At 42.6% G+C, this 26,213-nt stretch overlaps 1 protein-coding gene across 2 annotated transcripts in view; it reads right to left on the reverse strand.

Moving 5' to 3' along the window:
* PRR5 (proline rich 5) overlaps positions 1-26,213 on the reverse strand; it is a 58,096-nt gene that overhangs the window by 26,412 nt on the left and 5,471 nt on the right. The window contains exons 2-5 of one of the 2 annotated variants that reach the window (XM_066319481.1): positions 16,960-17,073; positions 8,701-8,781; positions 3,155-3,203; positions 2,440-2,497 (exon numbers count right to left, since the gene is read on the reverse strand). In XM_066319481.1, coding sequence (XP_066175578.1) covers positions 2,440-2,497; positions 3,155-3,203; positions 8,701-8,781; positions 16,960-17,063 — 292 coding nt within the window. In that variant the 5' untranslated portion in view covers positions 17,064-17,073. Of the gene's footprint in view, positions 1-2,439; positions 2,498-3,154; positions 3,204-8,700; positions 8,782-16,959; positions 17,962-26,213 lie in introns of those variants that run through there. The other variant, XM_066319480.1, reaches the window with a different exon arrangement.

Here is a 26,213-nt window from a genome sequence, read left to right on the forward strand (position 1 = left end):
TATGTGAATCTGCTACTATATGCTAAGATGAATCATGTCGCAGCTACTATTAGCAGTATGGAATTAGTTTTCCATACTGGTGTATCAGATCCTTCCATATTTGTGTCTTTTCAGGTGACTCATCTAACGTTCTTAATGAACTCAGAAAGTCTGAGGTTACTTAGGAGCACCCTGTGAAGAATGAAGAGTAATAGCCCAGGTTATGTCCTCCTCTTGCAGTAATACTTGCTGGACAGGACTGTGGAGGAGAGCAGGGGGAGGACAGATCAGGTTAAATGTGGAAGCATTCCTGCAGAGGAATTTACCCCACTGTGCTCCCTCCTGCCTTTCAAGCTGCAGGGCAGTAGAGCAAACCACACTCTGTGGAGATGCTCTGTAAAGCATCCCCTCAAACTGATCTCTTGTAGCTTCTCCACTGTTCCCTTTCCCACTTACACAGAAAAACTCACCCAAGATTTATGAAAAAGAAAAATTGTGTTAAGGCTCTAATTTTCGCTCTAACTTTCAAGCAATGCAGTTAGAATTTGCTATGGGGTGAGTTCCCTGTAGTCCTCACAACAAGGCCACTTTCATGTCCATTCCTTCCCCAGCTGAAGCCACCTGGAATCCTCCCCAGTGGAATCTGGAGAAGCTCTGGCCAGGTTGTACAACCCAAGTTAGACACCGAGTTCCTCAAAGAACATTTCACACAACACAGAGGCAAAGGCATGAGCCAAGACCCACAGAGGAAATGTGGTTCAACAGGTGGGTTCTGGCTTCAGATCCCTGTTCCCCAAAATGGACCATGTGACAATTGGACAAGCTCTTTACCATCCCTATGCCCCCAACCCAACTGTGAGAGGAGAGCAATGCCCCTGCACCTCCACCAGCAAGTGTTATGGAGATAAAACCATCAGAGATTCTGAGATATTCAGACAAGACAATACGACTTACCAGGAAGCAAATTCAGCAGCAATCAATCAGTATTACTATTGTTGTCAGGATATGATACTGTTCTTCATTTTTGTATTAGAGCATTACTTTGAGCCTCAGCCAGGGAGTATTTTGCCCAGAATTACACATGTACCACAAAGCAATTATGCATGAAAGCATGGACACTGCTAACTGCACTCAAAGTTAGCCAACTGCCCATCTTTACTATGGGATACTTGAGCCCCCTGCCTTTTTAAGCACATGATGAATAGCATCAGCTCTGCTGCATCTGCAACTCCTGAATCATTTCCAGGTTGATGACTTTTAAGTGCTTTTAGTGACAGATGTGGTTCACCATGCTATAACTGCAGCTGCTGGCTTGTGGAACACACCAAAGTCTTATTTTCCAGCACCACCAGGCAGGAGTTCTCTCTGTCCTGCACACTCATGTGCAAGACTGAGAAGAGTGTTCTCTGTTTCCATTTTTAAAACCTTTTAAAAATCTGGTTTTCATTAGTTCTAATGAAATACAGCAAGCATTTCCAAGTCCAAAAATTTCTAGCAGCTGTAGCAATAGTAGTAGAAATAATAATAATAACAATGATAGCAGTAGTATGAAATAGTAATAGTAATAGTTGTAATAAACATGTGCTGTTTTTGGCTGGGATATGTTCAATTTTCCTCCCAGCAGCTGGTAGTGGCTGGAACAGTGCTGATAACACAGATGTTTGAGATACTGCTGAGCAGGGAATGCACAGAGCCAAGGCCTTTCCTGCCCCTCTCCCACCCCACCAGTGAGGGCCTGGGGGCGCACAAGGAGTTGGGAGGGAACATGGCTGGGACAGCTTTTCCCAGCTGGCCACAGGGACATCCCAGACCTTGTGGTGTCATGGTCAGCATTACAGAGCTGGGGGGAGATGGAGGAAGGCTGGCTATTTGGAGTGATTGTGTTTGTCTTCTCAAGTCACTGTGGTGCGTCATGGAGCCCGACTTTCCTGGGATGGCTGAACACCTGCCTGCCCATGAAAAGTGGGGAATAAGATGCTATTTTGCTTTGCTTGTGTGCACAGTTTTTGCTTTACTGATTCAGTTGCCCTTATTTCAACACACCAGTTTGCCTGACATCATTTATGTCAGCATGACTCCAGAAATACTCTTAAAACAAGCTACAGCATTATTTTGGACTTAGATACTTAAACTAACTGTGATCTCTGTGCTTAGTTTTTTGTTTATTACATATCTTGGGCTATTTTCAGTTTCCCAGAGCAGGATATAACTGAAGGAGAAGGAAGTGTCCTTGCTGGAGGCAATCCTTCCCTCACTCCCTCAATGCTGCTCTAGGCAATCACCTCCCCTTTATGAAGGTTAATCAGAGCACCAAGGCAGGACCCAACACCAGGCTGTAGGAATGGATTGGGACATGCTAATCCATAGTCCCAGGAAGACAGTGGAAAGCATGCCAGTGCCTCCAGAGTGCGTTTGCTGAAACACCTGTGACGTACATAGCCATGATAAAATCCAAGTTACCTTCATAAAACCGGATCTTGTCCCTTAGGATCACCATGCCTTTTGTGAGCAGCTGATTCTGTAAATAAAATATAGACAGTTACTCAATTCTGTACTTCCCTTCAGCCATCATATTTCACATTTTGTTCATTCTTAACTTTAGACAGTGAAGGGGGTCTTTTATTTTTAAAATTAATCATCAAAGGACTCTTGCTGTGTCCATCTTATTTAAATCGCTTGGGACACTTGTGAAGTGATGCTACAATCACCTGCTGGTTTTAGGACAAAGGATATATTTTGTGCAATACAAAGCACTTCTCAGACTTCAAATGACTGACCTACAAAACATGTACTTAGAGAAGCAGAAAGAATATTGCTTCAACAGACAGTGGCATTTACTTCTAAAAGTCTTTCCTAGTAACTGCAATGAATTTCACTGGTTTACTCAAGGACTTCAATTTTAAGCTAAAAAGCAATGGCAGAAACAATGTCTGAAACCTGAAAAAAGACAGCAATGACCTACAGAAACACAGTGATAGATTGGGCTTTCCACTATCTAACTAAATGTACATATATAAAATCCAAATTTCATTAATTCGTTAATTTCAAAATCACAGAGAAGTCAGTGGACATCTCTGAATAGTTTCAAGGGTCTCCAGGGTCATCATTTAGAGTGGGCAAAATTATTTTTCTCAGTAGCATAAAATAGATTTAGATAAAGAAAACACAGGCCTACCTGCAGATACTCAGTGAAAAATGATCCCAGTTCTGTTTTCAGTAATTGCCTGTATTAAAAAGAGCAAGAAAAGAATCTATGTAATCAGCAAATCATATTAGCTGTGCACTGCATGAATGAGACGAAGTCACTAAGAGCAAATTACTTTAGTATGAGCACAGAGATTGTCATTAATGACTAACTACAAAGAGAGCAAACAGGGTCAACAGTACTGACTCAAACCAGCACTTTTGAGTATTGAAAAATACTTGCTGTCATTTTAGTTGCCTTAGTTGCACATATGAAAGGAAAATAAGATTTGATGAAAAGAGGATGCTTTCCATCCTACATCCACTCAGGAGACTCAAGAAGGCTGAAGTTACATATAGTTTCAATGAAAAGGCAGGTAGGAATTTAACAGTTCAGCTCTGCCTTTCATGATTCCTCTCCACTAAAACCTACAAAGCAACCTCAGAGAGCAACTGAAACTCTCATGCAAAACAAAATCCCACAAACTGTAAAATTCAGAAACTGAATTCAACTCGGTCCATAAACCTGTTCGTATCCAGTAAAATTTGCCACATGGCTAAAAAGGTGTGTTACTTAAATCTCACATGCTGGATGCTAGATAATACCTCTCTTCAGTTAGGTCACTATTTAGATGCATAAACAACAGCTCAGACCTTACAGAAACACAGCCCCAGATGGGTTTTCTGAACAAGCCTCTTTTGAAAACCTGTCTGTGTGACCATGTCAGGTTCTGTGAAGAAGTGATGTCAAATGTGACTTAAAATCTAAACACTCACTTCAGGGTGAATCATCAGGGTAAATATGTGAATTATATATTCAACAGCACATCGTCTATCCCTCTATGTTGTATCTTTAACTGACAACTGATTAATCAAATTATTTAACTAGTAAACAAAGAGACATCAAACCAAATCCAGCGTATATTCCATTAAAGTCTATAGTACTTGATTCTGATATTTTTACAACACATGCTTCAGCACAGCCTCTTGAAGACTCCTGAAAGTTCAGGGAAGAGAGGAGCACGCCAGTCTTGAGGAGACTGAAATATGGTATCTTGGTTTATTTATCCTTAAGCACATGTCCACACTGACCTCACAGCTCTGGAAGATCTAGGCAGAAATTAAATTAAAAAAAACCAAAACAGAAGGAAGGGCATTTTCAGATGCTCCTAAGCATCAAAGGCCCTTTTTAGCCAGAAACCTGATTAATTTGGACAAACTATTTATGGACAGAAGTTCTGAAAGCCAGCTGCGGCATCATCCATAGGTCTCCTGTTGTCATGAAAAGCTGTTGGCACCCCTTGGCACGTGGCTGCAACGTGGGGGAGAGGACAGCTCTGGCAGAGCCCTGAGACTCTGCTCTCAGCAGTAATGCTGACAAGCCCCTGGCAGGGGTTAAAACCCACCTCACTCAAAGGCTGCTCAAGTTCCAGTGCCTTATGAGAACTCAGGGAGAACAAAGTTGTGACAGACAAATTGTAGCACGGTCACTCCAAATGGAGATTTACTGTCCAGAGAGGTGACTTTTTTCTGGATCACAAGTGATGACACCAAAGGTTCATCTTACTTTGAACATGGATAGACAGACCATTTTTAGGCTGAACTAACAAGAAAGTTGCAGATTTGGATTTTCCTATGAGAGTGACAATTTATTCTCATGTATCTTTTTGTGCCACTGTTTCAAGAAATACTGGTACTTTATGCTGACAGATTTTGCTTAGTTTTCTACCCTCTCCTCAAGATAGCAGCTCCAGATGGATTCCTCACAGTCTTAAAGAGGTGATGTGCAACTGCCTTCTCTTTTAGTATTTTAGGTTTTACTGATAAATTCTGGTATTTAGGTCAGGAAATAAAAATGTATGTTCTACTTATCCAATAGCCAGCTCTCTGATAAAACAAGATTACACCACATTTCCACTTTTCAATTGAAATCATGCAACCAGCTTGTAGGTAATTATATGCACTGGCCTGCACCACACCAGGAAGCTCTGTGCCCACATTAACATCTCTGTTTACAAGGCAGAAGAACTGACAGCACAATTTATGCATCTCGCTTTTTGTATCCCTAATAATACAGATACTTGAAGCTACTTAATTAATTTCTAGTGAAACAGTGAGGCCCTCAGGGCAGATCAGAACACTGGTGTTTGATACTCTTTGTATATATTCATTTAAAAGAGATCCACAACAAAACTGGATCCAAGGCATTGCTTGCAATTTCTTTTTCATCCTTGCTTCATTTTCTTTAACAAAAACCAGTCAGGCTGTCAGATCCTGAATAGTTTCAATTACTGACCAACCTTATCTAGACATGTGGACATCATGATGGAATCCAGGTAAAAATCAGACTAAACCTAAAAGAGATCCCTGACCAGGACCAGGATAGCAGATGCTATTTAAAGTACATCTGATTCTAAAGCAGGCATTTTGCACTCATAAAGCTTCTCTATCATTGAAATCAGGTCTTCATTGCCTGTTTAACAACTTGATAAATTAAGATGATAATTTCCTAAAAATTCCCTAAAGTAGCTCCTGACTTTTTTTCCCCCCTGATGCTGTTTCACTGGTTCATTTTAAAATTAACTCCTGCAACAATACTCAGAATGGAAAGTGTAACACTGTATTAATAGATGTTAAATAAAGTTAAATTAAGCAAATGAGTGATTTTACTGGGTTTGAACTCTGGCTGCAGAAGAGGAAATGCCATTAAAATGTGCTTTGTTTGCATCACATCAGTATCCTGAAACTCAGAGAAGAAGAACCTATAAATATACATTAGCTTTAATACAGGATATCCAGTTTCCACCATGTTTCCCTTTGCTTCTTTTTCTTTGTTTTAAAAGTGGTCAAAAACACATTGAAGTGACATATGTTACAAGCAATGAAAAAGGAGAAAAATACTATTTGATTATTAATATTGCAGACATGGACCAAGAGAAAACTAAACAGTACATAAATGTGCATGGAGATTTTTATTACTAGACTTTTGACTCAATCTCCTAATAAATCACCCAGTAAGGGCTCAGAAGAAGGAGAGCACAGGCCACATGCTGGTGATATTCCCAGTTGCTGAGGCTTTACTGTGCTTCAACAGCTTTAGCAGAGGAATTCAGGAGTTCCAGCAGTGTGAGAGAGACTCAGCTCCAACACTGATTTTATTGCAACAGGGATTCTGAGGGCTGTGCACGTAATTCCATATTTAAGGCCACTTTCTAATGCTTACAGGAATGCAAGAATGGTGACAAAAGGCATTGGTATAAACAAGTGGCCGCTCTTACGAGCCAAACCTAAAGTAAATGGAACTGTACAGATTTGTACCCACTGATGTTTCCTTAAACAATCAGGGTTCAAAACCTCGAGATGTGTGCTCAGAAGAAGTTTTACATATTTGTTTGCATGTATGTGACATACGGTAGTTGAATATATGTGACCTTCCTGAGTCAAAACAATGGTGTGCAAATATCATTCAAATATTTACACTGGATCTATGAGTCAACTTGGATATTCAGGGGTTTATTATGAAAAATATTCCAAAATCTGCTCTAACTGTAGTGCTAAAGTGAAATAACTTCTTTTACTGTCCTGTAACTATTCAAAAAAGTAACTAATATTAACCATTCACCCAAACACTTCCACAATTGAGTTCTGCCCAGTGGAAATAATGGGTCTGCTTCTCATTTTGTACTCAGGGAAAAATGCATCTAAAACAATTGTAAGGCAAGTATACACTTGTTCCACTTTTGTGGTCATGTTTATGTACCAGATATTTTGGCACTCAATAATAACATTAACCCAAAGAAAGTGATTTTGAAATAAATAACAAAAGCAGTAAGACAGGTATTTTTGGCATGTGTCAAATCAGCAATTTCATCATCAGCTCAGGTATGAGGCACAAGGCATTCTCCCTGAAGTGAGCTATCAGCTGAGAACCAACAAAGTAGCATTATCCCTACCCAAACAAAAAGAAATGGGCCTAGCAAGTGGTAGCAAAGCCCTTCATAAAACAGGAAAAAAATCATTGTATTTCTAGTCAGCTTGCATGTTCAGCCACATGACATGCTGCAATAAATTCAACTCAAGCATGCTACCAAGCATCATTATGGTGCAGGTTTATAGCCAAGTAAATTAAAGCAAAAATTGGGCACTTTTCTATCTATTTGTTAGTTCATACCAGATTATATCTGTCTGACACATCAGCAGGAAATTTCTTCTCTCCTGTCCCTCACTAGCAGATGAGCATATTAAGGGAAATGCATTGGGCCACGAAATCTCAGTCCAGAAGTACCATTTTTGTCACTCAGATAAAGCTGAAGAATCCTAATGGCATTTACAATGATAATGATTAACCATTATTCCAGTAAGTAACTCAACATGATTGATGGATCATGCTAACTGACAGACATCCTAGAAAAGCTATTTTTTGTATGCCATTTTCTCACTGGTGAAGTAAGAAGTAACTGAAGAGCAAGTTTATTTTAATTTCAAAAAGAGCAAACACAGGCCAAATATCATCCGGCTGGACTTTTCTGAAAATATTAAAGGAACCAGACTGGGCCAACTATCCTAGATTGGGAATTGAACCAGGACAGATAAACCCAGAATATCTAGTTGTTATTCTAGGGAATATACTGGAGAGTCAGACTCCAGTGTCCAGACACAGCAGCAATAAGCAGTAAGGGAAAGGGAATAACTAAGGATCATATCTGAAGACAGCTAGGGAATGTAATAAGCTGTCTGTCTTTTTTAAGTGCAGATTATTTTAAAAAGCATTGGACAGATTTCTATAAGGAAATCTGCTACCTTGCCCTTGCCATTGAGAGTATTTGGTAAGTAATAGTAAGTGCTAAAAAATAGTAAAATGTGAAGTGCTGTAAATCCAGATATCAGCTTATATCTTGGTAAATTTTCTTTTCAACTGTAACTTAAATAACTCAAATGGTAGGATTTTCACTTTCTTTTAAAGAGAAGGACGTTCTCATTATACATCTCACTGACAGACAGTACCATCAGATTATGGGAAAGAAGCTGGGAACATAAACATGTTACTCAAGCCATGGTGTTTAACAGGACATCTCTTTCCCTTCACACACAGTCACGCTGTGTGGAAGAGCAGGAGATGTGGTGGACCACCAGGCAGGACACCTTTCCTTTCCACCTCTTCCGTGGATGCAAGCAAAGCACCCTCTGGTGTGGCACCTCTGGAAATGTCACTACCACGGCCGTGCAAAAGGGCTGAATCACTAGAGGGGTCCAGGTTTTCCCTTCCTTAGTTTTAAACCAGCACTTCAGGAGAGACTCTGAAACAAACCCTACTGCTCAAGGCTGAATTCCTCCTGCAGAAGGAGGGATCAGCTCTGGCCCACAGTGAGATGTTAACACACATCAGCAGCAAGGACTACTGAGGCAAAATGGACTGTGCTGGTCAAAGCTGCCACTGGGAGAAAGACCTTAAAGCTCCACAGAAGCGGTAAAGTGTGAGGGCTGGCAAACAGTACTGAGCATCTGGCTGAGAACACCTTGCACAGCTGAGTCTCTTACCTGACTCCTTCATTGAGGTTGTAAAGTTCATGGTCTGGGAGACCCTTACGCTGGAATACTGCTATCACTCCATTGTGGATGCTGAAAGAGGACAGGATGAGTCATTAGCACCCAATAACATTCAAGAAGGGCATCACCTCCACAAGTATCCCAGCATTTCTGTCGAGACACTTGAGGACCTTTTACAAGTCACAGATGACTTCTGGTACTCCACTCAATCCCTGATGCCTAAGAGGAAATTACTGCCTAGAAAATTGAGAACATCTTTGAAAATCAGTTCTTTTTGATTTGTTCCAACTCAGTGACTCCAACAGCTGCACATCTGAAATCAAAACCTGTCATTTCAAAAACTTACGTCAAATACAACTTTTAATACATTCACATATTATATTTGAAGTATTTGAGAGTATAGTTTTTATCTCTATGGCTCAATGCAGCGACAATTAACAGCTTCCATTGCCCTGGAGTCTGTGCAAGGCAGCAGCAATCAGCTTTAGAGCTCTGGAAAGCAGGACAAGGACCAGATCTGCCCATCCCGGACGTACAAGGGTGTGGAGTTGGTGTGTTTTGTGAAGAACAGCTAAAAGTGGTTGGTATCTGTTCACAAGGTCTCCAGAGGGAGGAAGCTTGATTCCTGCTGGTGGAAGAGCTTATCATAGAATCACAGATCTCCTGGGTTGGAAAGGACCTAAAGATCATCCTGTCCCACCCTCTGCCATGGGCAGGGACACCTTCCATTAGAGCGGATTGCTCCAAGACCCATCCAACCTGGCTTTGAATGTTTCCAGGGATGGGGCAGCCACAGCTTCTTTGGGGACCCTGTGCCAGGGCCTCACCACCCTCACAGGGAGGAATTCCTTCCTAATATCCAATCTAAACCTACTCTCTGTCAGTATGAAGATATTGCCCCTTGTCCTGCCACCACATGTCCTTGTAAAAAGTCTCCCTCCTTCTTTCTTGTATACTCCCTTAAGGCGCTGGAAGACTTGGTCAGCTCTGGCCTCATCCAGGGCCAGATCCAGTTGCACAGGGCTGTCAAGGGAATGTCACTGCAGGAGCTATGCCAGGCAGCAGCAGAGAGTGCCTCAGGAATGCCAGTGTCCGCATTAAACTTTCTCAGGCCCATGATAAGACAGCTCCCTTTCAATGCCAGCTGGGAGCAGAGGACTGGTTGGAAGGTAAACTGAACACTGAGTTCACTGAGAGATTCAAAAAGCAGGCACACAACAGCAAAGAGATGCACCATCAGAAAAGCTCAGCCACCTTCTTCTAAGGAAAAAGGAAACTAAGAGTGGCAGCTAAAGGATCTGACCCACTGTGGAGAAATAGATATGCAGACACATATAAGAATCATGATCTTCTCTCTTTCGTTCCTTTGAAGGAGTTTTCATGGCCTTACACACAACTGCTGCCACAGCAGTCCCTCCTTCCCCCTACACCCACAAGCAGACACACATTCACGATCTAACCCAGATTATTTCGGCTGGCTCATACAGACACACTCAATTTATGATTATTTGAAAATCAGCAGATAAATGTCTCTGGCATACAGTGAAGTGACTTGGGTATTTTAATATTATGAGTAATATGGGAAATAAGATTAATGTAGTGAATAAAACAAGCAGTCTTTACATGCTCTGCTGGTTCAGAAATGAACTTTGCAATGCTCCCTGCCAGACTCCCGTGGGCAAGAATGACTAAATATCTCTCCCAAAAGGCAACATGCTCTCTCTCTTCCTCTCTGGCACCCCTTTTTAAATGAGGGAGAGGTCTTCTCTCTCCAGCTTAACAGTTCCATTATCATTCCTCAAAGAAATAAGAGAGAACAAGCTTTTTTAACCAGTATTGAAGGGGAGAGGTTAACTCATAAGGGTGAGCGTTTAACTCATTGTCTGTATAGCAGAACAGCATCTACATAAAACATCCTAGCAGAGAATTTTTAATCTGCCTGGGATCTCCCTTGTAGTGAGGGACAATATCTTTGTCTGGAAAACAAGTGTTGGCCTCATTAAGTTGACCACTGCCTTTCCTTCCCATCACAGACAGCAGTGCCTGTGTGGAGGGTGCAGGATACAGCTCCTGCCTGCAGGTTATGCGGGAACAGCACTGGAACTTCCCTCCACACTTGCTTAAGAGCAGACACAGAGGAGTGAGAATAATCAGGATGCTGTTGGTGGCCCTAGCTGGTATCAAGATAATGAAAAGTTTGCTTAAATCTTCTTAGTTACCTTAAACTAATGAAAAAAACAAACCCAGGCCTTGCTTAAACCAATGGGTTTCTGTAACAAGTGATTGTTTAAAAAGATTTGGTCAGAATGGTTCAACCTTTCAGTGTAAAGAGAATCTGAGCATACACACAGAAGTCCTGCAAGATGCTTGAGGGGTATGGCTCACTTTACCTGTGCTGCAACCAGCTTTTATTGAGGCTTAAGTCAGTAATACACATAATTAAACTTATATTGCAATAGTTAACCTGAACTAAACTCCCTTCTGTAACTTTTACAACATGAAAGTTAATAATGGGTGCATTCTTGCACTAATATTACTGTGAACACTTTCTCTGTACTTGTTTTGTGTGTGTGTATACAAGAACTTGGTACTTCAGGAAACAAAAAAGATTTAGTAGAGCGCAAAAAACTCAACAGAGCAGGCTTGCTGGAGGAGGGAAAATCAGGATGTGAAAACTCAAGAGATCAGTTTTTTTGGGGGGCTGCCTTTAGAATGACAACAAAATGTCAGATGGGTCCAGCAACATATTGTACTTATCTATCCCACAGTAGCCAGATTGCCAAAGAAAACTACCTACAACCAAGGCAGCACTCACAGCCACAAAAAACAACTCAGCAGCTTAAGCAACTTCATCTCTGTCAAACGACAACTCATTCCACATTTGACTGAACCTCCAGAGGAGGAGGTGGTCCCGGTGACCAAAAAGTGGGGAATGGCAGCTCCAGCACACACAGCACAGACCTTCCCCACCATTAGCGTCACCATGAAGGGACCTGGAAGGTGAAAATCCCTGAGCACAGAGCTGGATGCTTGCTGCTGGCACTCCCAACCAGCCCAACAGGGGCAGGGTCCAGATGGGCAGAGTGGGGTGGATTATTCTGATTTTTACATAGTATCAACCTATCATAGGCTACTGCCTACAGAGCTCAATACCACCAAAACATACATTTCTCCTGAGTTGCTATTTGTGCGTCCAGACAACACTGGGGTAGGAGCCTGGCTCCCTCTAGTACCACTCAAGTTCTTCTACTGACATCTGGAAGCCAAGAAGGAAAAACTACTGTGATTAAAACAGTTTTCTGCCAGGTCAGAATCAGTTTGGCCACAGAGATGAAGAACAACTCCAAAGCTGTGCTTGCAAGTCTTTAAAGTCCTGATCTTCTGTGTGTTTCAACTGGTCATGGCCCTCCCAGTCTGGCATTTCCTGGCAAAGCAGCAGGACTGGCCAACGTTGACATCCCATAAACATCACACAGGTAACTTTAGTACTCTAAAACACTCACTGCCTTCATGTGCAAACAGCATAGGTGAAAATATCACAGTGATTTTTATGCAGTGTTTGCAAATTCTCCCCTTCCCAGAGCTCCAGGTGAAGTCCAGAATAAAAAATAAAGCTGTGTGACTTATCACACCCTCTGACTACCAGGCAGTCAAAGAAAACATTTTCACTTTCAAAAGGGACTAAATTAGTTAGGGCAAATTTCCTCTGCACAGTTACATGAGCAGCTAATTAACAGTAATTAACCTGATATACTTGCATCAAAACCTTCTTGAAGACACCCTTGCTCCAGAGTAAAACATCATTTTTCTGAATTAGCTTAACCCAATTGTGAAGAGCCCATTTTCAGCACAGCTTCAGTCCAGCTGCCAACTCCGACAGCTTTCCATGAGGCCTTGACCCTTGCAAAATAAGCTTGCAGATGCTAGTTCACTTATGTTCCAGGAATTTCTACCCAAGGTAAGGCAACCTGCAAAGAGGGATAGGCTGCAATTAAGCACTTGGTCATACAAGTGAAAATACGCTGGTCTGGAAAACTCCCTCTTCAAAGTGTTGGGGAGGCATTAGTTGACTCACTTCTCCAACTATAATCACTGCTCTTACAAACCAAGAAATTGAGACAGGTGAGGGGACTTCCTGGAGGTGTTACTAAGAGTTAATAGTATTATAGTAATAAGAGTTAATATTATTATAGTAATAATATAGTCTATGGACTATAGGATGAAGAAGACTGATTTCCCTGCATTCAAGGAGGTATAAATTATTCTGGTGGACTACAGGGAGCAGCAATTCCCTATCACCATCACCACCACCTTCCGTTACTGTAGTCATGGCTGGAAAATGCTTCACGGAGAGCAGTGGTGGCTGGGCCAGCGGGAAATCTCCTTCACCAGCCCTGTTCTCCCTCCCACCCCACAGCGAGATTCTGTCTGGCCCCCATGCACACAGAGCGCCAAAAACTCCACAGAGGGCTTCACATAAAGGGTCAGGGAAAAAAAGGCTGATCCTCAGACAGGCAGAAATATTTTACAATATTTCTAAATAAAAACTGAATAACAGAACAAAGAGAAAAATATGCTGATCTGGAATATTTTCTCCATTGGAAAAGCCTTCCTGTGATCTGAAAAAGCGTTCATCTCAAATTAGGAGATGAAATATGGTTTTCATGGCTGTACAAGTTATTTTACAGCAAGCTGTTGTGCTTATTAGCACCCTGTAAAAAATTAGCCCAGGCAATAAAATCCTTTCTGATTTGGTACATCTCTTCGGATTTTCTGCTGATCTCACCAATGTCACAAACACCTTACCTGTTTTCTTCCCCTTTTCTTTGCTATCTCCTACTCCTTCATGCCTCTGTGAATTTTCTGTATTTTCATACATCAAAGAGGATCTTAGAGCCTTAGACTAGAGGCTTTCCCAGAGCTCAACTCAGACAGTATCAGCTCCTGATTAGGCAGTCTGTGCTAGCTCAATCAGAATGAAAACCCTGCCATGGATTTTATTTGGCCTGAGTGGGCCCCCTGGTGTGTGAGCTCAGGATTAAGACTCCTGGGTTTCTCAGTCCAATTGGTTTAGTCAGCATTCAGCCCTCATTTCTTGCCTTAAGCAGAAATGGGGGTTGGGGGAAGAACAAGAACTGAAGACAGTGCTAGTGAAAAAATCTGAACTATTTTAATCCAATGCAAATTCTGTGAGCGGTAATGAAGTGTATTGTTCCGCTATGTTGCTGTTGGTTGCTAGTTAACTGCACAAGACAGTGTTTTGCTGCACAGATCTGGGGTTCATGGGAAAGCAAGTTCTGAAAAAGCCAAACTCTCATTTTCCTAATAGCAGACAGCAGCTTGGCACCAATTTCCCTTTGATGTAACAGCGCTGAGAAGTTTCACTGCATTTTCATTCAGACGTGAAGGGAAGCCATCAGGGAGGAAGTGACCTTCCTTGCTACCATAGTGCCACGTTCCCCCAGTAAGCTGAATTATGTTCCTTCAGGTTGTCCTCCCCTGGTGTCAAAATGCAGAAAGAATATCTCAGGTATGAACAGTCTGAGCTGAGACTGGTGTGCCAGAGGTGGCGGAGGGGACATCACTGGGCCACACTGGCCACGCACTGAACAAGTGCAGAAGGGCAGCCATGCATCCACCCCCTCCTCCAAAAACGCCTGCAGTGACAGACCTGCTGTCCTGCAAAAGACCCCACTAGCAGCACTTTAACTTTTCAGTCCCTGGCATGGTCAGGGGCAGCATCCTTGCTCTGCCTCAAAGATCTGCCTTTTCAGCACGGGATCAGCCAGCTTGTGCAGGGCCAGACCTGACGTGTGTTGAGCTTCAGCTCTCTCCACTTCAGTTCTCATGCACTTGATTCAAAGCTTCTTTGAAAAGCAGATACACACATGCCACACCCAGGCACAGCTGCTAACATTAGGCAAGAAAACAGCAGACATTTAAATATAGAACTGCCAGGCTTGGTGAGAAGGGAGAGCTCTGCTGGTGCATCTTGCCTTCCTTGATCAGCAAGCTCTTAGGCTTACAAAGAATGAAACAACACAAGCAATCATTTCATTAGGAAGAGAAAATATTCCTGTAAACCAAAGCATGCAAAGTGTCCCGTGTTGGGTTGTTTCAATTTTGCAGCAGAAAAAATAAAAGAAATTCCACAGCCCTAGATTTTAAAACCCAGACCAGATTTCTGGCGAGTCAGACTTTAGATGACCAAACACAGATTCCCTCAAGACTAGACCCAGCTACATAGGTCAAGATGGGCATGCACTGGTGATAGGCAGAAGCTACAGTGGATAGTTTCTTAATCCATCTAATTCAGTATCATTTAAGACCTGACCTTCCTCAGGATAAAGACTCAGTTTTACAGTCTGTAGAATATCTGAGTTTCTTAAAAGCAACAGATGATGCAATTCTTTCTGAACCTGAAAGAAGACTTACCCTGACTTTCACTCACAAGAAAGCCTTGCACTAAATAAGAAATAAAGGGCCTTCCCTTTGCCCAAGCAGTGCAACTGGCTCATATCTGCAATACCTGCCCTAACTCCAGGCAGCTGTTAATGCAGGCACGTGATGATGGCCACTTGACTTGCACCCACACAACCCCACTAGTGCTCTCCGGCATTTCAGGGAAGCATGCCACCAAAAAGGACAGCCTGGCAATCCCCACACTGGGAAAAGGCAACCCAGGCGTAGAAAGCATGGTTAGGTCTGAGTTAATGCAAAAGCAGTGACAGGACAAGTCATAGACACATATTCAAGGAACAGGCAACGGGACAGTTGTGTAATTGTTTGGATGAAACGTGCAGGTGTCCAGCTCATTGACTGGGCAAGCACTTCTGGCCAGAGCTGTACCTGTCCTGTCCAAATTTAAAGTAACAAACTCTTGCTTCATCTCAACTATGAAAATCCTCCAGTTTGAATATCAGCAGCCCCAAGGCTGGAACTCTCTGCCTCCCAGCAAGCCAGGCGCCTGACGTGTTCTCCATTCGCATCTGCCTCCACAGCTCCCTCTCCACACGCAAGACCTGGAAAAGCTAACCCCTGCCAACAAAAGCTGTAAACAACCATCACGGAAAGGCTCTGGGGACTCTATTCTGTCACCCTGATCCCCAACCAGGAGTTTCCTATTCCCAGTTGCTTTGCTTAGGGCTACTGGCCAAATAAAGCCCCAGCTGGCACAACTCAAGATGGCCCAATCTATCCTTGAACTACCATCACCACCCATCCACACAACAGGTACACCTCAGGGTCTTACAAACAGCATGGTATTTGAGAAGAAACTCAGTCTCTTTTGTGATCAGGACAGTTTTAGAGTTTAGTGCACTGTTAGCATTCAACAACTAATTCTTAATACAGACATGAAACTGCAAATTGAGTAGTGAGAAGGACAGAAGATATGATATTTTATATATTTTATTTTCTCAGAATTTTAGCAAATGTGTCTGTAAATCACTGGTATTTTTCTTCCTACAGTTGTGCCACCATACAATTATAAAATACTACAGATACTTTCCAAGCTGGGATCCAGGAGGTGACATTTCATTTTCAAAAATGATCTAATAAATTAATTCCTAAAAATTTAGAGATTTAGATTCATCTTTTAAGACTGTCACCAAAATGGACTTTAAGATGCTTTCTGAATAGCTGAACTAATTGACACATTCACAGCATAATGTTTACATAGGTTTTCTTGTAAAACAGACCAAGAATTAAAATGTATAAACACAATAAAGAAAACAATCAGGGCTTATTTTCCCTGTCCAAAGTGCAGGTGCTTGTACATACACACAGGCACACATCTATTTGTACTAACATGAGTAAACTTAGTAGACTTTGTCATAACTATATCAACAGAAACAGGCATAGATATGCACATAAAAAGCATGTATTTTAATGGTTGTGCACATGTAATTTTTTTTTTTTTTTAAATAACCTAAGCCAAATAAACTTTGAATGAGAATATCTAGACAGACACAAAGGTATATTTGTATCTCTGGAGCCTGTGAAACAAGTAGTTTTCTGTCACAAAGGCTGAAGGGAAGGCAGGGTCTCTTTGTTACCAGCCTTCAGAGAAAGATCAAGAGCAAGGGGAAAAAAAGGCACTTGAGTGCTTCTCTGAGTGGGAGCTCCAGTGTGTGTGCACCAAGACAGCCCGTGAGCCTGCCGAGGCAGGAGCCAGGCAGCCCAGGGAGCCGCCGCGGCACTGCAGGAGCACGGGGAGCCTGCCAGGACCAGCACCCTGAGTGACCTTACCTGTTCCAGGTAGCGTTGGAGCAGGCCCGGCGCTGCTGGGTCCCCCGCTCATCCAAGGCTGCCTGCTCTCTCTTGCCCAGATCACTGAGGCTGGGCGAACTCATGAACTTCAACCTGCGAAGAGTCCTCATGGTCAAATGTGTGTCTGCGTGTGGCAGCTACAGATACACCATCCTGTTACACACATACACACGCAGCTGGAGCAGCGGCAGCAGCAGTGCGAGCAGTTCCCTCCGTTTGCTGTTCAAAAAAGAAACTTAAAAAAAAACAAGAAGAGAGAACCAGTCTCTACGGAGCACACCTCTGCCAGCAAGAAAACAAACCTTTAATCAGATCAACTCTGACGTCATCAACTGTGGTTAATAATTTCTCCAGTCCTTTCAAAAAATAAGTCAAACTTCTGGCTGCTGCTACAGCACATTGAAGGGGCCCCTTGTAAGCACAGCTGTCCCAAGTGTGAAGGTTTCCCTTCCCCGTGGCCCCGGGCACCCTGTGCCGGGAATCTCGCTCAGCACTTCGGTGCTCCACCTGTCATGGGAACTGCCGGGCTCCTCCAGCAGCCTGGGGAGGTCTTGCAGCATTTCCCAACCTCTCTCCCCCTCTTCCTGCACTCATAAACGGAAACGAAACTGGAGGGCAACGGACAGGGAAAAAAAAAAACCAAAACAAAAAAAAACAAAAAAAAAAAAACCAAAACCAAGTAGTCAATACTGACACACTGAGACTTTACTGAGAAGTTTCATAATCGTCTGTGCCTTGCCACGTTACGACACTGAACACTCACACTCTCACTCATACATCCACATCCACACCCTCAGAGGCTGCCCTGGCTCAAAGCCTCACACAAAGGATTCACAAGCAATGTAACTGCACAATGAAACGTGATGGTCTGGGGTTTAGCATTCGGAGGAATTTTTGGTGGTGCACAGAAGAGCCAGATGCTTTGTCTGTCTCTGCCTTTTACTGTTTTTTTATTTATTTTTAAGTTGCAATAACAACTGCACTAAGTTTCTACAAAAGCCCCAGGTGTCTTATCTTCAAAGGAAAAATCTTTCTCTAACTGCAGCAGTGGAGCTGAAGGATATGCTGCTACGAGACTCCACCCCATGCTTAGTTTGCTGTCACTCATTTGCAGTTGTTTTAAATCCAGGAGTGCCTGGCTAATCTTCTGGGATAGTTTGCAACAGAGCCAAAACATAAGAACTGTTCTTCTGTTGCTGCAGCATTGATCTGCAAAGAGTCTGGTAAAAGCCACAAAGGCTCCTTGCAGAGTAACCTCAAACTCACTGCAAAGGGGCTACAATATAATAATTTATCCTCTTTTTTTTTTTTTTTTTTTTTTTTTTCCTTTTCCCTGTTTTCTACTTACTCTTCATATCTGTTGTCTAGATTCATAGCCTGTTGTCTAGATTCAGGCTATAAGCAGATTTGTTGGTGTCCAAATAACATGACAAAGCTTACACTACAGAAAAATCCAATTTCTCACAGAGAGCTCTGCCTTATGTGAATCATATACTGACACGTTTTAGTAAAAAAACAGTTCCTCTCACTATTAAACCAAGGTCAGATAAGATTATTGCATATAAACATTTACTGCCAAAATATGTATTTGGTGTTAGCTCCATAGGAACCAATTGCAGAACTACTTAGAGAAATAAATCTATTTTTACCTTGTGCCAGTTTTAGCCATAGTGGTTTTACCCAGCTGCTTGAATTAGTGTTGTATTAATTGCCCTTCCCACACCAAAATTCTCAAGTATACAAACGAGCACTACAGTAGATGGCATATAACATTTTACTTTGGAAGGGACCTGCAGCCCCACATCTAACCTATGGACAAAGACATTACTATCCCCAGTCTCTTCCAGATGTTTAAATCCTTCAAATAAACAACAATCCATTTATGTACATGGCAGCAAAAGGAAAACAAATACAACTATACATATATATCTATATCTATCTCTCCATATTCTAAGGGATGAGAATTCTACTCATACTTTAGAATGATGTAGATATTGATATTTAGAGTGATAAAGATATTCTCACAGATGAGAATTCTACAGCATACAAATGAGGGAGCAAACACAGCTCCAGCTTTATCCAAATGGGATGAAGGGCACTCCATCTCTGCGGACAATACAGCTGGGGAGAGCAGGGGAACACAGCTCAGTCTAAGCTTCTGCTATGAGCTTAGATAAAATGTTTCTCTGCCCTCTGAAGTGAAACAGATAGGTAAACAAGTGGCAATGTAATTCCCTCTAATGTCAAGTTCCACCTAGCTCAGTTGTTTTTCTGCCTCTCACTTTCTGTGAATTTGATAGGTTTTGCAAGATGCTATTATACTAGATTAAATCCTTGGATTTTTTAACTCTTTGATTCCATCTGTATGGTGAAATACTACGCCTGTAGAAGTCATTCTATTTATATGCCACCCCATCAATCTCACTAACCAGTACTAGACTCAGTCAACACATGCACCAAAAACACAGGTGAGCCAGCATTCCAATCTCCTGAACAATTTGCAACAGGAGACAGGCTTTCTCTACACTCCTTTCTATGATTACACCCGGACAAACGTTGATTTATGATAAAATAAATAATTTTCAACAAGGGCTACCTCCACCCATAATTGCACAGTAATACTTCCCATTTATACCATGCTGTGAGCCCACAGACATGCTTGACTTCATGTCATTCATTAACTTGACCTAAGCAGTTCTTGGGTATGAAGGGAGAAGATAAAATCTGCACTTCAGCATCATGAGTAACGAACAGAGAGGTGGTGTGACTTGCCTGGGCCACCCCATAAGCAGGTGGCAGAGACATCAGGAGATCCTGGACCTCGGTTTCCCATTCCAGCAGAGGAAGGCTGCAGGGAATAGGCAGCTGGGGATTTCTGGGGCGCGGGTGGTCAGAGGGCAGCGCAGGAGCCAGACCTGCTCGGGAGGGCTTGTGCCGCAGCTGTGCCTCTGCAGCCCCCGGTGAAGTGCTGTCAATCCAGCACTGCTTCCAGAGCAGCTCAGCAGCACAGCCTGCTCACCACTGGCCACCGAGAGGGATGAGAGCACTGTCAGACTTACCGGGAGGAAGGAGACGATTGCGAGGAGACCTCCCAAAGGCTCAATAAGGAGCACTACAAGCTCCTTAAATAGAACATCTGCACTCTGCATAATGGCAGAGCTGAGGCTGTAAAGTACTGCTAGGTTAATTCACTTAAGCCCAGCATGCCATACCCGGTACTAATACCACTATTCAGCTCAGACAAAACCTGCAGCTCAAAGGTTAAGTAGTTTAATCAGAGCCACACAACCACCTCAGTGAGGAAGGCACTGCCAGCCCTAGCTCCTTTTCTTCCCCTCCAACACTTCTCCTTGTAAAAACAGGCCTGTCTCTACTAGAAAGAATTCTTTGATCTGTGGGGCCCACATCCTGCGAGTGACTGCACAGCAAGTCCCAGAGCTGCCAGAGACATAGGGAAATTTCTGCTTACCTGGACTTACTTCTATCTCACGGCCTAAAACAATACAGAGGTAGGTAAATACAAGTTGGAAGTTGAAGAGGATTTATGCTTTTACTAGAAAACCACGTTACCATACAGATCCAGGACCTCGTATCAAACACTGCTTTTAAAATCTCAAGGGTTACTCCACAGTTACCTCCTGATATGTCAGTTATGTCTGCAACATTCTTGCTGGGACCTGTGGCTTAAAGACTGTATTGCTCTGCCTAGAAAACATCAGAAAAAAAAAATATCCAGGCAGTCCTCCCCAAGCATACACTTGGTTTCAAAAGAATAAGATTTGCTGGGGGAAAAAAAAGAAAAAGAAAGAACCTTACATTTTATTTACCTAATGCTATGTTAATTTTTATATTTAATTGTACTGTCTACTTATTAGTTTCTTTTTGACCATGGTGAGAGGGGAAAAAGAAGTAAAAACTAATGTTCACAATGGGAAGCATTAAGAAATTCATAATATAGGAAATTCATAATAAAGCTATGACTGCTATGGGTCAATGAGTTTTAGACTACATTACTGCTACTGCAATGACAGGTGAGCACTGCACTGCTATCGGTACCAGAGGGAGGATACAAACAGTAAGAGAATTTGCCATCTCAGCTTTATCTACCATTCAGAGCTTTGGCATGAAACACAACAACTCAATAAATAAAAATTTTAATTGGAAAAGGAAAAAAAAAATAGCAGCCCACTACTCACTTTATCTCCCTATCTCTTTTGGAGAAGAGAGCAGAACTTCCTATAGTGATGCTGACCGGTGTACACTTTGCAACCAAAGAAGAGTCTCCACAGCAGAAAGTAGTTAAAAATCTCCCTAGAAAAATGCATTTGAGTTTTTCATAAACTACACCACAAAACTTAAGGCATGCCTTGACACATGCCAAAGCTCAGGAATTAGTCTTCTGACAGAACACAGCCTTCTTAAAGGCACAGCACATCCTGCCATGCCAGCGAGGCAGAAAGGAAGGAGATACAACCATCAGGAAAAAATAAAAAGAGCCAGGAGGAAATGAAGTTGTAAACCTTATGATTCACCAGTTCCTTTGCTACATAAAGCATCTTTATCATCAGAAAACAAAGAATAAAGAGAGTGAAGAAAGTATGAAACCAAACAGGGTCTATTTACACCCTGCCTTCTCCATCCCACTGACTCTCTGCAACCTCAGGAGATAAAGGCATTCTCAAGGACACCTTCTTGTTTATTGAGGCTAGTCCTAGGACAGCTTAGGTTTTGCTAGTCCTTCATCTTATTTCTGCCCTCATCACAGTCAAACACTGATTTGTAAGAGAGGACTTGGCCTTAATTAGACCACAGCTGCCTCCCTTTGGAGAGAGTTGGGCTTTCTGCCCCTTCACCTCCACGTGGGATTCACACATTCACACATGGCGTTTGTCTTTTAGGTTATAACAAAGAAATGCTTGTGACAGTATCTCCTTCCTAAGCAATCACAAGATGATACCAGAAAAGCCCTCTGACTAGGGCTAGAAAGGGATGCTCTGCTCTGTAGCTACTTCTGCAGTTAATAGTCCATCCTGCAAAGCTTCACACCTCACCTTCAGGCAACCCACAGCTGCTGCAGCTCCACTGCCTGCCTCAGAGATACACTGGCTTCCACCAAACATGGCCATCCAAGCCATGGCAACCTGCAGACAATCAGAGCCCGTTTCCTGGACCTTCCCTTCCAGAAGTTTTTAGTGTGAGGCAAAGCAGCATGAGCGAGCCTGGGAGATTTTCTCAGCAGAGAGGCCTGCATCTGAGCAAAGAACCATCCAGACTGCAGCAACCATCCAATTCAAATTTCTTTTCACAGTCTGCTGATGCATGACATTTATTACCTGTACATTGAGCTCCTCAGTCTCCCCACCTTGCTCCCCTCCTGCTTCCCCTTCACCCTTTGCTTTTGTACTGCATCTTCGTTTTTTGTCTTTCTTGGCTAGCTAATTCTTCCTCAGGCAGTTTTTAAATATAAAGGGAAAGTAAAATAGTTAGTTGGTACTAACACAGTATTTGCAAACCACTCTTCAGCTGGGTCTCAGGGAATCAAGGCTTCAGTATATTTGTTTGGACTTTGAGCTCTTTTTTACCCTTTTCACTTTCGGGATTCACTCTGTTCTTCAGCCAGCAGAACGGGGTCCTGAGCTCAGATTTAGACCCCAGTCCCCAGCATAATCAAACACAGGTCGTGAATTGAGCAATACCTGCTGAGGGCATCCATGAAATCCCACCCCCTTTGTCAGCAGTTTTTGGTTTTACAGAGTGTAGCAATACAAGCAGTTCTTAAAATACAGTAGACAGCTAAATCTTTTTTTGTCTTGTTCTTCAGGATAAAGGCACTAGGAGAGAATTAGGACAGGAATAGGCCTGTTACACCCCCATCCAAAATATCAAGCTTTCCATGATAAATAAATTCTCCTGGCTTGTAGTATTGCTCCTACTTATCTCTGTAAAAGTTCTGGGAATTAAAGACAGTGCAGTAGTCCAAAAAACGCAATGGTTCTGCTGGAGGAAGTGAGGACCAATGCTCTGGATTATATGACCTCTCACCTTCCACACACATGCCCTCAGGAAAGGAGATGGGGTTCTGAGTGCCAAATGTACCTGATTCAGGTATTACTGTTGCCCACTCAGTGAATTAACAACACATTGTAACCAGTGTATGCTCCAAGACAAGCTCAAAACTTTGCTCTTAAATTGAAGTTAGAGCTTAAATTTTGATTTAGAAAGTAAGGTCTTAAGAGTTCTGATCAGTAAGTAAATCAAACATTTAAATTACTTCTTGCTCTTAGTACAAGATCATGAGATAGTGGAAAATTAATCTTAAAAACTATTTGAGCTCATAATACACATGATTTTTCGCCTTCCTGAGCTCTGTGTGAATTCTTTCCTGAACTGCCTATCTTGCATAATTTTAATTGGCTCCCAGAACAGCATGACCTTGATGCAGCAGCTCCAGTATCTCAGTGCTGTCTTCTACAGTTATATATGGTACCTCGCCTTCCAAATCTGTGAACCCTGAGACATCACAAGTGTGTGCTGCACAGTGCTATTTTTCTTATATCCAAACGTTTCTGATTCAAGGTCTTCCAAGAAGGCTCTGATTGCCTTGGAAGGTCACCAAGATAAAGAACCCACTTCAGCAACTCACTGAGTTTCTAATGAACTGCACTGGTGGGCAGCTGTTAGTTACAAGTAATATCCTGACTTTCTCTCAAACCCATTGCAGAGCTTGTGTAATGTTCTCTCTGAGCGTGGCTAGAAACACGAACTGTGCCTTGAGATTACTGTCCCCTCCTGTGCCTAAGTCAGGGAGGTTACTTCAGACCCGAGCAATGCAAGAGCCAGCTCTGCAAACCTGGGCAATCTTTGACTCTGCTGGTATTACACTGCATGGTACTATAGGTCTTTGGAACAAATCCTGTAGTCCTGCAAGAATCAACAAAAGCCTGATGTTCAATACAAATGGATTCTTTCAGAAAATTTATCATTGGCCCTTTGCCTCACAAAGATACCTTTCTGAATGGAAAAACTGCCAGAGAGATTTTAAAGACAATCCAAAATCACAACACCCATGTGTGCACTTGGACTCTGCAGCACTCAGTGTGATGGAACTTAAAAATGGGGACTTCTTGCCATCCTTCACACACACATCCTTCAAGCTTTCTCATGCTGAGACAGTCCCTGCAGACTGAGATATTGGGCAGTGGAAACAGCCAGAGTACAAAAAGCCTTAATTGCACAAATTACTTTACACTTGTACCTTTAAATCTTCATTTCACTAGGTCAGCAGGTCTAGTAACTCTCAAGTATATATCACCTTCTGAGTGTTTTCTCAGGATGCTCTGGGAAATAATTTATCTCAAAAGGCAGAGTGATGGAATTTTTTAGACTCCACAGCAAGGTTTGGAAAAACACTTCACTATCACTGCAGCTCATTAGCCAGTCTCAGCCTCCAACTGGACACAACATGATATCAACATCTGAGTTATTACCTAGGAGGAATGCCTCATAATCGAAGAGGTAAAGCACATTCCACTGCATTTCCTTACAGAAAACATTTTTTCCCCACAAGGTAGCAATAACTAGATACTTAATTGAGGTACTCCTCCTTCTCTGAAGTCAGCATAAATACCAGCCTCCTCAAGCTGCTGGGCGATGCAGTGGAAGAACAGAGGTGTCATTCAGATCTGTGTGTCTTCATCTGTGTTATGGTATATCACTCTCTCCTGGTGAGTTCTGTTATTGCGTTCACCAGGCTGCATCTCATACTTTTAAATTATCTCTTCTCCAAACTTGGGGTTCACTTCTCTGTACACTTTACATTGCAAAACAGCTCAACATCTCTAAAGGTATGCTCTTTTTTTTTTTTTTTTTTTTTTTTTTTTCCCCTTGGGTGGCCCTCAGGAAACTGCTGGAACCATAAACATTTTAGGCTTAATGGCACTGGGAGCTCTGAGCCATCCAGGGTCTTCCAGGCTGGCTGCTCTAGGGCCAGCAGTTTTAAAGACCCCTTGGACTGAGCTCCCACACTCTGAAACAAAAGCTGAAGGACTTAACTTGTGCAAGGCTCCCAGATGTTTTGCAAGGATCCTGGTACAAAAAGCAGTATTTCTATAATGCACAACTCCTACATACAGACAGGTATAGGCCAGGTAGTCCCAGACTTGCAGCCAGCACTGATGTGGAGCATGCTCCATTTTGGGAATATCATCAGAAAAAAAAGCAATAAACTGAAAACCTTTAATGAGTGGTGAAGTCTGGAGTGTGGTAATTTCCGCATTCAAATGTCTGTTTCAAGTCCTTTTGAGATACTTTGGTCTCTATAAAGAAGTTTACACCAAACTTTACCAACTTGACATCTCCATGGTGAGAGGAGGATCATGGCAGGATGGACAAAGCTTGGTTCTGTGGAAAAACTGCAGCCTTTGCTCACCCTGACTCTTAAATCTGGCAAAACCATTTGTGTCAACCTACTTTTTCTACAATTTCATTTCAGGCCCATCTGTGCAAGGCTGGAACACAGTGACACCTGAGGTGATGAGGCCACCTGGAAGGGCAGCTGGGCTGGGGCTGAGTCCCCTCAGGAGAGTGGGGAGGGAGCCCAGAAAACAGCCATTTAAAACACAAAAAAAAACCCCCAATAAAACATACACCTGTCTGTGAACACCTGCTCCCCAGGATATCGCTTCTAATTACATTTTAACTCTTTGATGAGCCCCTCACAGGGCAAAACAGCTTAATTCCCACAAAGGCTTATAAACCAACGTCTCATGCGGGTTTTTTAATAGAAGATGCCCCTCTTCGGGTTTTCCCAAAGTAAATGGGCAATTCTGGCAGGGCGAACACAACAGGAATCCCTGCTACCCTCCTGCCCCAGACAGCTTGAGGGAGCAGCCCAGTGCCATCCTCTCTTTAGACAGGCCAAAAATGTGGGGTCAGCATCCCCTCTGGGTGTGAGATGCTTCTCACAGGACAGTCTGTGACCCTGCAAGCAAACAGAACTTCCTTTGCCTTGCACTTTTGCTCTGTCCTCCACATATGGAACACAGGGTTTCTCCACCCACACTCCTCATACATACCTGAGCAGCAGCTGCACCACTGTGTGAGTCTTCTAGCTTTACCACATCTTGAAAGGTTTAGTCCCTGCTGTGAAATTTTGGTGCTTTCAATTTGTAGGGGCATCAGTCAATAGATAGAAAAGTGAGAAAAAAGTTTATTTCCCCCCCCCCCCAGTCTCA

Source organism: Sylvia atricapilla, chromosome 5, assembly GCF_009819655.1.
Source record: "Sylvia atricapilla isolate bSylAtr1 chromosome 5, bSylAtr1.pri, whole genome shotgun sequence".
NCBI classification, from domain to species: Eukaryota; Metazoa; Chordata; class Aves; order Passeriformes; family Sylviidae; genus Sylvia; species Sylvia atricapilla.